The sequence below is a fragment of the Stegastes partitus genome, unplaced genomic scaffold, assembly GCF_000690725.1.
Source record: "Stegastes partitus isolate 25-593 unplaced genomic scaffold, Stegastes_partitus-1.0.2 Scaffold186, whole genome shotgun sequence".
Lineage (NCBI taxonomy): Eukaryota > Metazoa > Chordata > Actinopteri > Pomacentridae > Stegastes > Stegastes partitus.
The window spans coordinates 306613-319801 of record NW_007577917.1 but is presented as its reverse complement, the minus strand read 5'-3'; the positions used below and the strand labels follow the sequence as shown (position 1 = coordinate 319801).

General features: G+C 44.5%; 1 protein-coding gene across 2 annotated transcripts in view; it reads left to right on the top strand.

The window, feature by feature from the left end:
- The first annotated feature begins 368 nt into the window (after window positions 1–368).
- Window positions 369–13189, top strand: part of ntng1a (netrin g1a) — a 113438-nt gene continuing 100617 nt past the window's right edge. For both annotated transcript variants that reach the window (XM_008280218.1, XM_008280217.1), the window contains exons 1-2: window positions 369–398; window positions 1893–2111. In XM_008280218.1, the coding sequence (XP_008278440.1) occupies window positions 369–398; window positions 1893–2111 (249 nt within the window). The remainder of the gene's footprint in view (window positions 399–1892; window positions 2112–13189) is intronic.

The following is a 13189-nucleotide window of genomic DNA, read 5'->3' as shown; positions in this document are numbered from 1 at the left end:
TTTAATAGCAAACTAGGAGCCTTTTTGAGCCACTCCAAGCCACAACTGCACTTTCATTTTGCACTAATGTACCTTTTCTACTGGATGTGTACATTCTTGTATATATTTGTCTTATTGTCTTGTTTATTTTTTTATTAATATTTATTGTATTTTATTCTTTTTTCTTTCTGTAGTTATTTTACTTTATTTTATTTTTTAAATTTTCCTATTTCTATTATTCATGTAAATTTATGGGCGGAACCAAATTCCTTGTATGTTGTGTACGTACTTGGCCATTAAAGCTGGTTCTGATTCTTTTTATTCAGTCAAACATGCCCCTAATCAGATCATATGCAGGCCTTAATGTTGGTGTTTTTAGATATAAATGCATGTATTTGAATATTTATACAGGCGTGCATGTATGTACATGTGTGTGTGTGTGTTACTTGTGGGAGTGTGTGTGTGTGTGAATCAGGAGGATGTGCGTACAACTTTTTTTTTTTTTTTGCTGTTTGACACAAATAGAAAACTGCCCGTGACTAATCCGCACGTCTCTAACTCTGAAAAAGGGAGATCAAAAAAAGAAAACACCAGTTGTGTTGGAAGTATTTTAGCTCCACAGATATTCTCTCAGCAGTTGTTGCTTCTACACCAGACGATGCGACCGGTTTGTTTTACTATTCGACTCAGAGCTGTGTGTGACGAGCAGAACCACATCTGAACGCCGTCCAAGGCAGAAAAAAACAATGTTGGACGTCTCCTCCGGTGTTACATCATACGAGGACGCTTCCAAATCGATATTTTTAGCTTTATTTAAATCGTTCTTCTTTCTACATTTTAGATGAACATCACTCCACTTATTATAGAAACGATTCAATTGCCGACAATCTCTGTGTCTGCTCCTCTCAATAGGATGAATGCACTGTATTGATATGTACACTTTGCCACTCACTGCCTCTATATAAAAAGGTTCTACAGAAATAAATTGGATTTGATTCAATATACCGGTACAGTAGTGTCGTGTTTCTCTTTGTGTAACTCCTACATTGAAGATAGTCGAGGAATTCAATAATAAAATGTGGTATTTCCTCCTCCTTGCTCTTCGTCTTTCTGTATCGACTTTATCATTCCAGCCCATACGTTGGTGGGGATGCTGGGGTCGTGTGAAGTGTGAGGAGGGTGTCAGGGTTGCGGGGGAAGGAGGAAGCGGTAACACAGTGGACTCGATACCGCTGAGTGTTGTGAGGGTGTGAAAGCAGCAGGATCCAGTTTACCCTGATGGCCTCGCTTACTGATTTTCTGTGTTTTGATGGACAACAAACACCGATGTGGCACCCCGTTCTCGCGCCCGTCCAACCTCCTATTCTCACATACACCTTTTAACCACGCCGCGGCCCCGGCTAATGTTCTCTCACTGTCAGAGTCTATTCCCATAAGGGAGATATATTCAACCTCCCCCCTCCTTCTTCTGTTTCTCCGCAGTGCCAGATCGTCACGCAGGACGAGGACCATGATTGACAGCCGGGCGAGCTGAGGAGACCTGTCACTCATCTTCCTATCAGCGTGTCAGAGGGCTATCTCCTTCTCGCCTTCCCCCCTCTTCCTCCTCCTCCTCCTCCTCCACCGTCCTCCTCCCTCCCTCAGCCTTCTCCTCTTATCTTCTCAATGGGCCGGTAACCTTGCCGTCCCTCGTAGACATCCAGAAACCCGAAAAGGGACAGAAAAGAGACTTTGGAACTCGCTCCACCTGAAGGGAGTCTGGCATGCCTCCTCACTCCAGCTGAGTAAGCTGCAGTTAGTGGAAGTAGAAGAGCCATCCCTTGTTTGTACACCCTCAGAAGGAGATACGGCTCCTGGAGAAGGAGCACCGGAGAGGATCAGTCATGCGTTTCCATTTTGCGTTGACGCTGCAGGCGCTGTGGACTGGTGTGTGCCAGGCGGCCATGCAGCACTACCCTGCAGCCTGGGGCCACTACGATGTGTGCAAGTCCCAGGTTTACTCAGACGAAGGCCTGACCTGGGACTACATGGCCTGCCAGCCAGAGGCGGCAGACATGACCCAGTACCTGAAGGTTACTCTGGACCCCCCCAACATCACCTGTGGGGACCCTCCAGAGACGTACTGTGCCCTGGTGAGTAAAAGTTGAAAAAGTTTCACACACACACAAAAAAAAAAACAACCAAACAAGGCGGCTTTCTTATCTGTGGCTGTGTATCATGTATCTGCTCAGCTCGGTCTGACCCCCGCAGCCGTGACAGACACTTTTAAAAGCCTGTGCGCCTCAGATACGTCGCTGCGGCTGAAGAAATAGAGGTTCGTGCCCACTGACGTCATGTTCTGCTGTTTAGAGAGCTGCTTCTCGGTGTGCTCTGCAAACACCGTCTGATGTGCTGTTGACGGTGCAGAAAACACTGAGTCTTCAATGTGACTTACCACTGAACACACACACACCTCACTCCCCACACACACACACACACACACACACACACCAGAGTCACATAAAAATATAGTTTACTCAGTTGTTCTGAATTCAAAGGAAACAGACGTCCCAGTACGACTTTACTGTAGCGCCGCTGTTTGTCTGTTCGCGGCGCCGGATGAGCGAGTGGCCTAAAAATTCAAACAATCTCTGGGTGACACGGTGCACACAGGTGGACTAAAAATACAGCAGCCTGTGTGAGAACTTAAGTGGAGCATTATTTTCAGTGCAAATGCACAAGGGGCATCGGTTTCCTTGCACCCAGCAGCACCTTGATCCAAACACGACATGAAAATCATCATCCCTTAAAAATGTTCATTTGTGGACTTGAGCGGCGGGTTTGGAGACGAGACGAAGCTGCTTTGAAGTGAAGCATCTTTGGGAGAGAAATTCATCCGTTAGCTTCCTGATGCTGTGCGATGCAGCTGCTAACCGCTGCCTCTTGCTTAGCTGTGTGGCTACGTGGTGTGTGATCGGCCAGTCGGTCGGCTGGATGGTCAGACTGCAGAATCTGTTTTTATAAATGGCCCCCAGAGGATTCATGTTATCGGTGTGGGTTGTTTGGACTTTGAGAGGGAGTCGGTTTTGGGATCCTCTTCCAGGAAATATTAAGCATCAGACGCTTAATTTACAGCATTCTGGTCATTTTTTTCTTTAATCGAATGTAAAGTTTATTCTCCTGTAGATCAACTTTTATCAGTTTATCTGTTCCCTGCTGAGTCAGTGCACATACAGGCTGGGGTTGATTTATCAGCATATGGCACCTTTTCACATCAATAGCAAATTAAATCACATATAAAAACCCTCTGGACTTTAATAATCATGTTCAGAACTTGCTGCACATTCCAAAAGTATCACTCATACCTGTGTTTGGTATTCAGAGAGAAAAGAAAGACCTTCGATCGCTGAGTAAATGTGTTCAGAAGGAGGACGAATGCATGAAATCTGAAAATCTATGCCTGTGATTGTTCCCCTTAGAACAAATAATAGGTCTTTTTTTATTACATTATAGTTTATTTACAGTAAAACATTCTTATCTGCCTCAGCTGTACTTATAATCAGTATATTTTAGGACGTTAACAGGTTATAAACATCACACCTACTGCACATGCTTATTTCAACACATATTTCATAGAGAGTTAAAATCGTCTATTTAGACAGAGATAGACCCTTCATACCTTTCTTTGTAGCACCAATTAGCTGCTTTCATACTCTGCTTGGCTGAAAGTTGACCAAAACCGCTTGACTTGGAGGGGTAGTTTTAATAATAATTACCCAAATAGCTTGTTTTCTGTTTAATCTGGGGGATGAATAACATGCGAGAGGCTGAATCACAGAGCAAATTTGACACGTAACACTGGTGAAATTATGCTGATTTGAAAGTGTAGCATGAGACGCGTTTTCTCTGTAAACAGCACAACAAAGAGCAGCGATTAGCTGATTGGTTTACCCTTTTAAGTCGTCTGCGGCGCCGTTGGATCTGCAAATTATATCGCAATCATGAAGATCGCAAAAATTCCTGGTGGAGCTAAAAAAAAAAAATAAAATGAGCAAAAGTTGCATATTAGGTTAAGTATTTAATTAGCGAACCACCCTCCGTCTTATTTTGGGTCTTTTTTCCGCTTTGAAACTCACAGCTGGTCGCCTCGGATTAACGCTAAATGATGAATCCATTTTGGGCCGGCGTGTATTACCAAGTCATCAAAGATTCTCTCAGAACAAATGCACTCTTCAACGGCTTCAAGAGCTCTTTAGATAAATAGTGAGATGTTCCAGGAAAAGTAGTAACTTGAGGGGTATAAATAGACAGTCACCATCAGCAGAAAGTCAGCTGAGAGGAGAGACAGCGGGAACAGAGAGGGATTAACAAAACACAGATGACAAAGACAGTGAGGAAATGATCAAGAGAGGAGCGAGAAGGAGCGAACATGAGGGAGACACAGACTCGGAGGACTATGTGCAAAGCATATGATGACTGAAGAACTAATATCTCCAGCGCGGGGAGGCATGGAGGCTCTGAAATGTGAATAATTCAACATGTTTTGTAGCTAATGTGTTTTATTCATAGGACACAGTAGTCAGCCCAACGTCTCTCAGGCACTTTTGAAAAATGCTGACTCCCGTGATCGGCCCACTCCAAGGTTGGTAAAGTGAGTTAGAAGGTGTGGGAGGCCTACGTGGGAGGTCGTTGTCAGAACGCCTTCCCTCCCTCCCCCCCGTGACCTCCGATTGATCCGCTTTTGAACCTGAAGTGCGCCCGACTTGCTTTGCAGGCGGCCGGATGAATCGTCTGAATCCAAACAGCGGTCACCCGTGTCGGATGCTTCGGCGGAGCTGTTCTATTTCTGGTTTATAATTATTATTGCCAGCCTTTTAACAGTCTGATGATCGCTTATTGAATTAGCAGGAGTTTGCGCCGCGCTGTCGCCCTCGTGTCTCCGGCGTGATAGGAGCGCTTCAATTAAACAGGCGGTGGTTAGCTCCCGCATAACCGTTTCCTCCCTCTGCTCTACTGTACTAATCACAAATCACACAAGCATCAGTGAAACATGACCCCCGCCGCTTACCATAGAGTCCAATTCTGTGCAATCGGTTTATGTTTACCCCAGGCAGTAACGTGGCTCCGAATCAACATCAGAACAATTATCATTGATATTTCAGCTACTCTCGGCTGCCAATGCGCCGCTGCAGTGCCAATAGTGGTTTGTATCATAAGTCAGATCATTGCAGATTCGGGGCAATTATCATTAGGCCGCATTATCGGAGAATTTCATCTCTCTGGTAATTGATTTTTTGCGCTCGTGGAGGCGGGTGTATTTTAAAGCCTCGTGTCTGCTTCCTGGAGTGCTGAAGGTAACGGACACCGAAGCCTGACAAGAGCAGAGAGGGAGACGGGGAGAGATGCAGCAGCAGCTCCAGGGCGTGGTGCTTATATGAGCATGGTTATCTCAGGTTGCGGCCTTCATCCCAGGGTCACCGATAAAGAAAGACAGCATCACACACACACACACACCAACACACACACACCACTCTCCCCAGTAAAGACTTTTTATTCTCCTTCTAGCCCAGTGACCTTTTCAATAGCAATAAGCTGGCATTCACTGAACTCTGGCACATGAATCTGCCGTCATATAAGATTTCACTGTCCCCTCCAGTTAGACTCAGGCTGGCCTTTAAAAGCCTGGACAGCTCTCACGGCTTCAAACAGCTGATGATTGAGTTTGCGAAGGATTCAAGAGAGCAGCTTTGAGTTCATACAAAATTGATGTATTATTGCCAAAGACGCTGTTGTTAAGCAACTTGAATAATAAAAAAAAAAAAAAGAAGAAGATGCACTTTAAGCTGCAATTATTGTGTTTTTAGAGCAAAAACCTTGAAAATATGAAAAGTCACGTAACGGTAGAATCAATGCGAGCGACGCGTTTAGATCCGTCTTTGTTGTCGAGTGCAGGTGGATTAAAGTAAGAAGCAGTCGTGCCTCTTCTTCGTCGAGCCCTCGTATCGTACTGAAGGACACTCGAGGGAATTACGTGCGTTTGATTTGCTCGACTGCGGAGATTTTGAGGTTTGAAATGACCGTTCAAACTCTCCGACGCTCAACAACCGGCGCGACCTTGCATCATGTGCCGGCTTCCTCTTTGATGCTCGCCGCATTAAACATAAAGGAACCTCCGATGTGGATGTTACTCCATAATTTAAACTCCACGCTCATGTGTGTGTGTGTGTGTGTGCTTGTGGATGTTCTTCTGCATTCCCGTGCAAGTACTGTACGTCTCTATCTGTGCCATCAATTTACAACCAGGAAGTGCTGATGAATGCTGAAACCTGAGTCCCGGCAGGCTGGTGCATTTCATAGCCAATCAAATCTAAATGAGGAAACGAAGGGGATTGTTAAGAGGTGGTGCAGCCTGTGGCTTTTTCCCATTTCAGTCTCAATGAGGAGGACTTTAATGCTTCGCCGTAATAAGAGGAGGTAGATCACAAATAGTGTCTTAATTAATCTGCTCGGCTAATGAGAAAACTGATTTGGGCTTTTAGAAGTGGACTTTTCCACCGAGCTGCTGGATGAAGCAGCGAAGGCAGCAGCATGTTTTCAGTCCAACTTCTGTTATGATGCATGTTTACATCCATGTGTTCGATCATTCCAAAGATTGTTTTCTGCAGATATGTCTTCATGCTGTACAATCCAGGATACTCAGGGATGGATGGTTTGTGTTTCTTGAGGAGCTTGTGCCATTTAACCAGAGTAGACGGCACCTTCCTGTTGAAGTCTGGCTGAGCTGAACAATGCTGCTCACTCCTTTGTGGTGCCAGAAATAGGCTTTAATGTGGTTTACTTGAGCTTTACTTGAGGGTTTAAGGTTTGTCTGATGGTCCGGTTTCGCCCCCTTTTTGCATAAACATCCATTATTAGCACGATTCTGATCTCTTTAGCTCAACTCATTGCAAAGCATCATGTCAGATTATCAGAAATTACACACAGGCTTCAGTCAGAGATTCTGATTCATGAAGGTGTTTAAAGTTGATCTACCTCTGCAGGAGTTTTAAGATTCTTACAGGTTTTGAAATCGGGTTGCATCAAGCAGATACGGAAAAGCTTCACAGATGGTCTTTTCTTTTAATCTTAGACATGCATGTGGCTCGGAGGTGAGACTTTAGCGGTACAGCTTTAATATCTGCAGGTTAGCCTCCCTCAAAGGCTTCACTGTTTAGGTTCTCAGTGTATTTATCAACATCTCAAACATGGTTGATATCATCAGAGCATCCTCAGTGAGTCAGTGAACAGTGCAGGAGGGGGAAAACTGGACCTTTAAACCTCTTATATTCCCAAATAATCGAGCTAAAACATCAGTTCAGGCCTAGATTTTTTACTATTTGGAGGGGTTAAGGAAACGACTCCACCGCTGGTCCATCTTTACATACCTGCTGCTGCTTTTGTTTTGGACAGGGACGGCTCTCGATACGTTCTCAGCTGTCGCACAAGGAAGTGGACGTCGAAATCTGCATGTATACGTAGATTTCTGAGGAGACAGGTTGGACAGAGAGATGCTTTTTCATCTTTAAAAAAAGTCAGTCTTGTAGTGACCGTATATCCTCACAGGGGGCGCACTTCCTGATTTGGTACCATTAGCTTAGCATGCGTGGCTACAGTATAAGTTTATTCCAGCCCCTCCAACAAGCAGCCAGTCATGACAGTAATTTACAGCCACAACATTTCTTTTTCTTTTTTTTCATGAGAAGCTTAATATCCAAGATCCCACCGAAGCCCCGTCACAGGAGCTTTTCCAGGTGCGTTCGCCAATAAATGCAAGTCAGGAGTGCCGCGGGCTCCCATGGATTTACATTGCGGTATACAAATCTGACCTTTCCCTAAGCTGATCCTGATTAGAGGTTTGGGATAGACAAAGCGTCCTAACTCACCCCCTCCCACTCCCACACACTGTGCCGCTTCTCGACAGCCTCCACGCTGACATTTCCTTGAGAAACGAGTGCGCTGTCAGCAGCAATATGTCTCATTTCATAGTGCAACACTCAGTCAATGAAAGGGTTAGAAGGGGGATGAGATTGAGAGAAAAGCGACGGCGGCGGCAGCGGTGGCGGCTTTTTAGCAGGGCTACAGCGTTGTCACATTTTCTCTCATAAACTTGTTTATATTGGCGTTTTGTGTGTGTGTGTGTGTGTGTGTGTGTGTGAGGGGATGAGATTGCAAGAACAAGCACAAATCTGGCTTTTTCCGCTTCTGCTGATTAGTATAAAAAAAAAAGGTCAGATTCCAGGAATGCAGCAATTAAACAGCATTGAATAAGTAATCACTGGTTCGATGGAGCTGTTTAACTTCAGACGATTAAGTAAACATATCTCCTTTCATTCGGCTCCAAACAGAATCAAAGGTTGGACTGGAAATCGCGGCGGAGGCGCACGACGTGGACCAAAACAAGCCGAAAGGGGGGAAAAAAAAATACGGGACTCGCAGCAAAAGTGGTGGTTCCTTTGTTCGATTAGTGATGTTTATCTGGAGCGCCGAACAAAACTGGAATTATTACTCCAGCATTTGAAACTTCTCTCACATGATTTTAATCTGAGCTCGAGGGAGTTCTGCCTCTTTTATGTCATTATTTGCGCCTAATCAACCCTCAACAAACAACTTGAAGTTAAGGTGGCGCGCACTACAGTTTACAGTCGTGATTGTACTTGACTTGATTGTGCTCTTCACCGGCGGAGCGGCTGAGAGCCGCAAAATATCCCTGCAGTGATCCAACAGGCTTAAAGCTGCAGCCAGTGACAGAACCAGTAGATATATGGTGCAGCGATCAGTCAGTAGACACAGAATAAATACGCGACTGCTGCTGTCATACAGTAATAATTTGTCATTTCTTTCACTGAGATGTGGAGATATGATGCATTGTGATACAGGATATCAAACTGAATATTTTAGGGTTTAGAACAAAATCACTTTGGACTGAAGCATTTTATTTTCTATTTTCTATATTAATGGATTCATACTGAACACATTAATCAATATTATTAATTGTTAGCTGCAGGCTTGTTGCTATAGGAGTTCCCAAATTAACCTAAAACTAACTGATAACAACTTTATTTCATCTCTCATGAAACATAGCTTTTGCTCTCAGCATCATTATGTTTTGTGCATTTATGATAACAGCAGCGAGGAGGTTCGATGACACTGAAACATTCAGATGACACAATCTGATAACGTGCTCTCGGTTTGCTCGTTTTTGACAGTAACAGAATCCACTAGACGGATTGTACCAGGCGGTGGAGAAGTCATTTTCTGTTTTTTATGGAAGTTAAGGTTTTTAAATGGATGAATTAATTTGCCCTCTCTCCAACTCCACGCTCTGTGAGCTCTCCAGCCCGTCGGACTCCTGCTCCCTGTGTCACTGTTGTCCTCTCGACATCGCTGCTCTGTGCTTCACTAAATGGAAAAAAAGGGGGACTCAGAATTGCTCATTGCGTCACGGCTGTCTGACGCTCTAACCGCTGCACAGAGCAGGACTTTATAACACAGCCGTAGATGTTTTTAAAATCCTGCTGCCCTGTTGCTTCCCACGTCCGATGTGATCAAAGCTGCAGTTAGAGGGAATGTGGAAAAGACAAAAAAACAGAAAATTCGCAGCCCTCCTCTCCTGTAGCTCCTCCTGCTCTGATCTTTATCGTACCCCACATGATCCCAGTGATCCCAGTATCCACACCCAGCTATCCAAATTGCAAGCTCCCCAGCTAACCCATTGCACCACCACATTTGGACTTTGGTGCAATATTTTCATTTTTTTTACCAAATCTGGGTGAAAAAACCTGTGATTGGTTAAAATCCAGTCACCAGTTTGATTTTCTGAAGCCTGAAAACGGAGCCAAGAGGAGGTCTAGGAGTCTACTTTCCTCTCAGACCACTTGGATTACAATCGGCTGAAAAGTTAGTATGAAATGTTTTGTCCAATGACGGCCTGCCCTGCTTCAGAGCAGTTCACCAGCATGATCAGAGCTGCTGTTTCTCAGACCAAACTGTCTTCAACGTGTTTTGTTGTCCATTAGTGGTCCTCTGATAACTTGTTTAACTGGACAATAATTGTATAATTCATCCCACATCCACCCGACCGGTCCAGGCAGATGGCCGTCCCTCCCTGAGCCTGGTTCTGTCGGACCCGCGGGGGTTTTCGGTTCCTTCCCGCTGAAGCTTAGAGGGAACCCAGATGTTTTGGATCGTTGGATGTTTCTGCCTTTGTTAAGCGCTATGAGGTGACTTGTTGTTGTAAATATGCACCAGACAAATAAAATTGAATTGAATTGGTGGGAGGAGATTTTAAAAAAAAGAAATGTAATCTAATTAATTAAAGGCTTTGTAATTAATTATTCATGATTAATCACATTTTTTATCAAATAGCAATATTTGACACAAGAAGCAATTCAAATACATTTTGATTGACGACTGAATCGATGAATATTCACAAACATGGACTTAAATAACAGAAATGTTTCTTGATTATCTGCATTCTTCATCCGTCCACGACATTCACAGATAAATGTAAACTCAAAGTGTCATTGCAGCGATTATACTCAACGTTTTTGTCTTACAACTCTTTACACACAACCACGCTCTTGTCCAAGCTGCCTCATGCACTTTAATGCGCCGAGCCCGGTCGATAGGCGTTCACTAGGTGGTCACATGACCGCCGCTTTACCGTCGAGGTGTCGACCCAACATGGTGCCTGTAAACTTTCGGTTTTATTACGAAAACCGTTCAGCGAAAAGTATTTCTGAGGGTAAAAACAAGCTACGCAGCTGCTGAATGTGTCCCCATTTTGTTTAACGACGGCTAGTTTAGCCGTTTTACGAAAGATTGGTGCGGCATCAGGCCTCCGCTCGTTTGCAAAGCGAAGACTTGACTTCAACTTTATGCAAATTTGGCAAATCTTGGCAAACCCCCCCCCCCTGTGGACACGTAGATTTAGGCCTTGATGAGAAAACAAGCCAAGCAATGCGTTCTGGCAAACGAACTGTAGGTGCATGAGCGCCACCTGGTGGGCTGGAGTGTGTGTGTCAGTGTTGATTTTTCTGTAATTAACTAATTGAAATGAACACATGAAAGTCCCAGCCCAATCAAATCATAGATACTGAGTTAGGGCTTTATGGTAAATACATAAAACAGATGATCACTAATGGGGCTCTACTGCAGATCCTCTAGTTTTAACCACCCAACCACTGTGTTTAAACCTCCACTCTGCCCACTTTTCCCCCCACATTCCCCTCATCTGTACCCAGCAGTCTTACAACCTTTCATTTTGTAGCGTGATACGTTCACCTGAAACTCTACCAGGGCAGAGAGAATAGGTCGAACATCATCCAACACAGCAGAGAGCTGTCAGACAGTCAGACTGTATCTACCTGACCAATGTGAAGGTTATAGACACCGCGGTCACCGGAGAATCTCATCATATTCTCTCCGACACATCCTGTGCCATAAACTTTGCATGAGCGTCGGGCACTGTCTGAATTTTTATCATTTTCTTATTTCCTCCAACCGCTCGTTTTTCCAGGCCTTCAAGCGCCAACACAAACACGGGCTTGTCAGCCGGCCCAGGCCGACCTCAAGAGAAGTCCATTAAACAGGTGTTGGCAGAAAATCCCACACTTTCTGTTATGGGCATGTTGCGGCTCAGCCTCGCATAGACCCAGCAAGACTGAGCAAAGAAACATCCAGCCGCACTTATTCTTCTATCAGATTTCAGTTCGTGATGTGATTTCATTCAAGGTTTTTATTTGTCTGCGCGCTGCGTCGCTCCGTCGTGTGTCTGATGAGGCGGATTATGTTTTCTTTTGTCAGCTTTGTCATTTATGATACTCTGGATGACATTATTAGCGACAAAGTGATTTAATAAAATGGGTGGTTGCATTGCTTTGCTACGCTGTCGTCTCGCCGTGTTTAGAGAGCGTCTTTCCTTAGATTTATCAAAAACCCAAAACGCAAGAACAAAAGTGTGCCTGCTCCAACATGAGCTGCACTCATTAGGATGTTCTTCTAACTAGCTTGCTGCACAACAAGAAAAATAAACCCCTCGTTCCAAATTTGGAGTCTTGAAGCAGTATTTCAACACACCTTAAGGTTATCACATCGGCCTAAATTAGCTGCTTTTGTCCAATTAAAAGCGAGAGTTTCACCTTGTTAACATGTCCGTACGCTATAAGACGTGTCATAAGAGAAATAAGTCAGTCAACACCAGGGCTGAGTATTTCCGCTTTGAGTCTGCAGTGAACCAAAGACAGTCTCAAAAACACGGATTCAGACAGGGAGGGTTTTATATGGAACAGCCATAGACGGCCTATAAAAGATGAAAGAGTTTGGGATTTCCACCGTTGCCATCTCGCTCCTTTGAAACCAAATGTAACAAGCGAGAGGTGAATCCGACTGAGAACCTGAGGACGCTACGCCGGCGGACACAGTCGCAGCCTCACAAGGCAGGCTGCATTAAAACATATGGCGTCTATTTGACCCTAAATAGGACCGTAATCCTCTAAATGAACATCAAGATGTTGTGAAGGTGATGTGAAACTAGTGTTTGAGATCATAAACTAGCTTGGAAAGTTTTTACTGAGGGAATAAATGAGGTTAGACGTGAGGTCATTTCCTCATAGCCGTCTATATAATCAGACTTTTTTTGCAACCGCAGTAGTCACCCCCTGCTGACCGTTAGAAAGAATGCACTTTCACACCACCTTTACCTTTTTTTGTTTGTTTGTTTGTTTGTTTGTTTTTTAGACCTGAATGCTGCATCCTTCTTTTATATATTGTCTACAAACCAATCCAGTCAACTTGCAGGACAGAGCTTCCCACATCATCATTCTTTAGAATCGATTTCTGGTGTGAACGTGTTTGGCTGAATTACTCCAATATTGCAGCTAGTTGTAGTTTTGCAGTGTTTGAGCAGAGTTGCAGGTGAGCTGGTGTGCTCAAGCAGCAGATAAATGGGTAGAGAGAGACAGAGGTGGAGGTGTGCACATTCTGAAGGAGGTGACAGTTAAAGGGTCACATTACAGCCAGTTTTAGGTTGTGTAGCCAAGTGGACAACTGACGGTGTGTCCTGTGCGGGTTGTGAGATCGACAGCCAGAAGTGGGTCATGAAGCGATGCAGGGGAGACAGGAAGTGAAGGCAACGCCGGGTCGTGGGAACTTCTGAGTACCGATGTGGTGATACTGCGCTGACAAAGAGTGG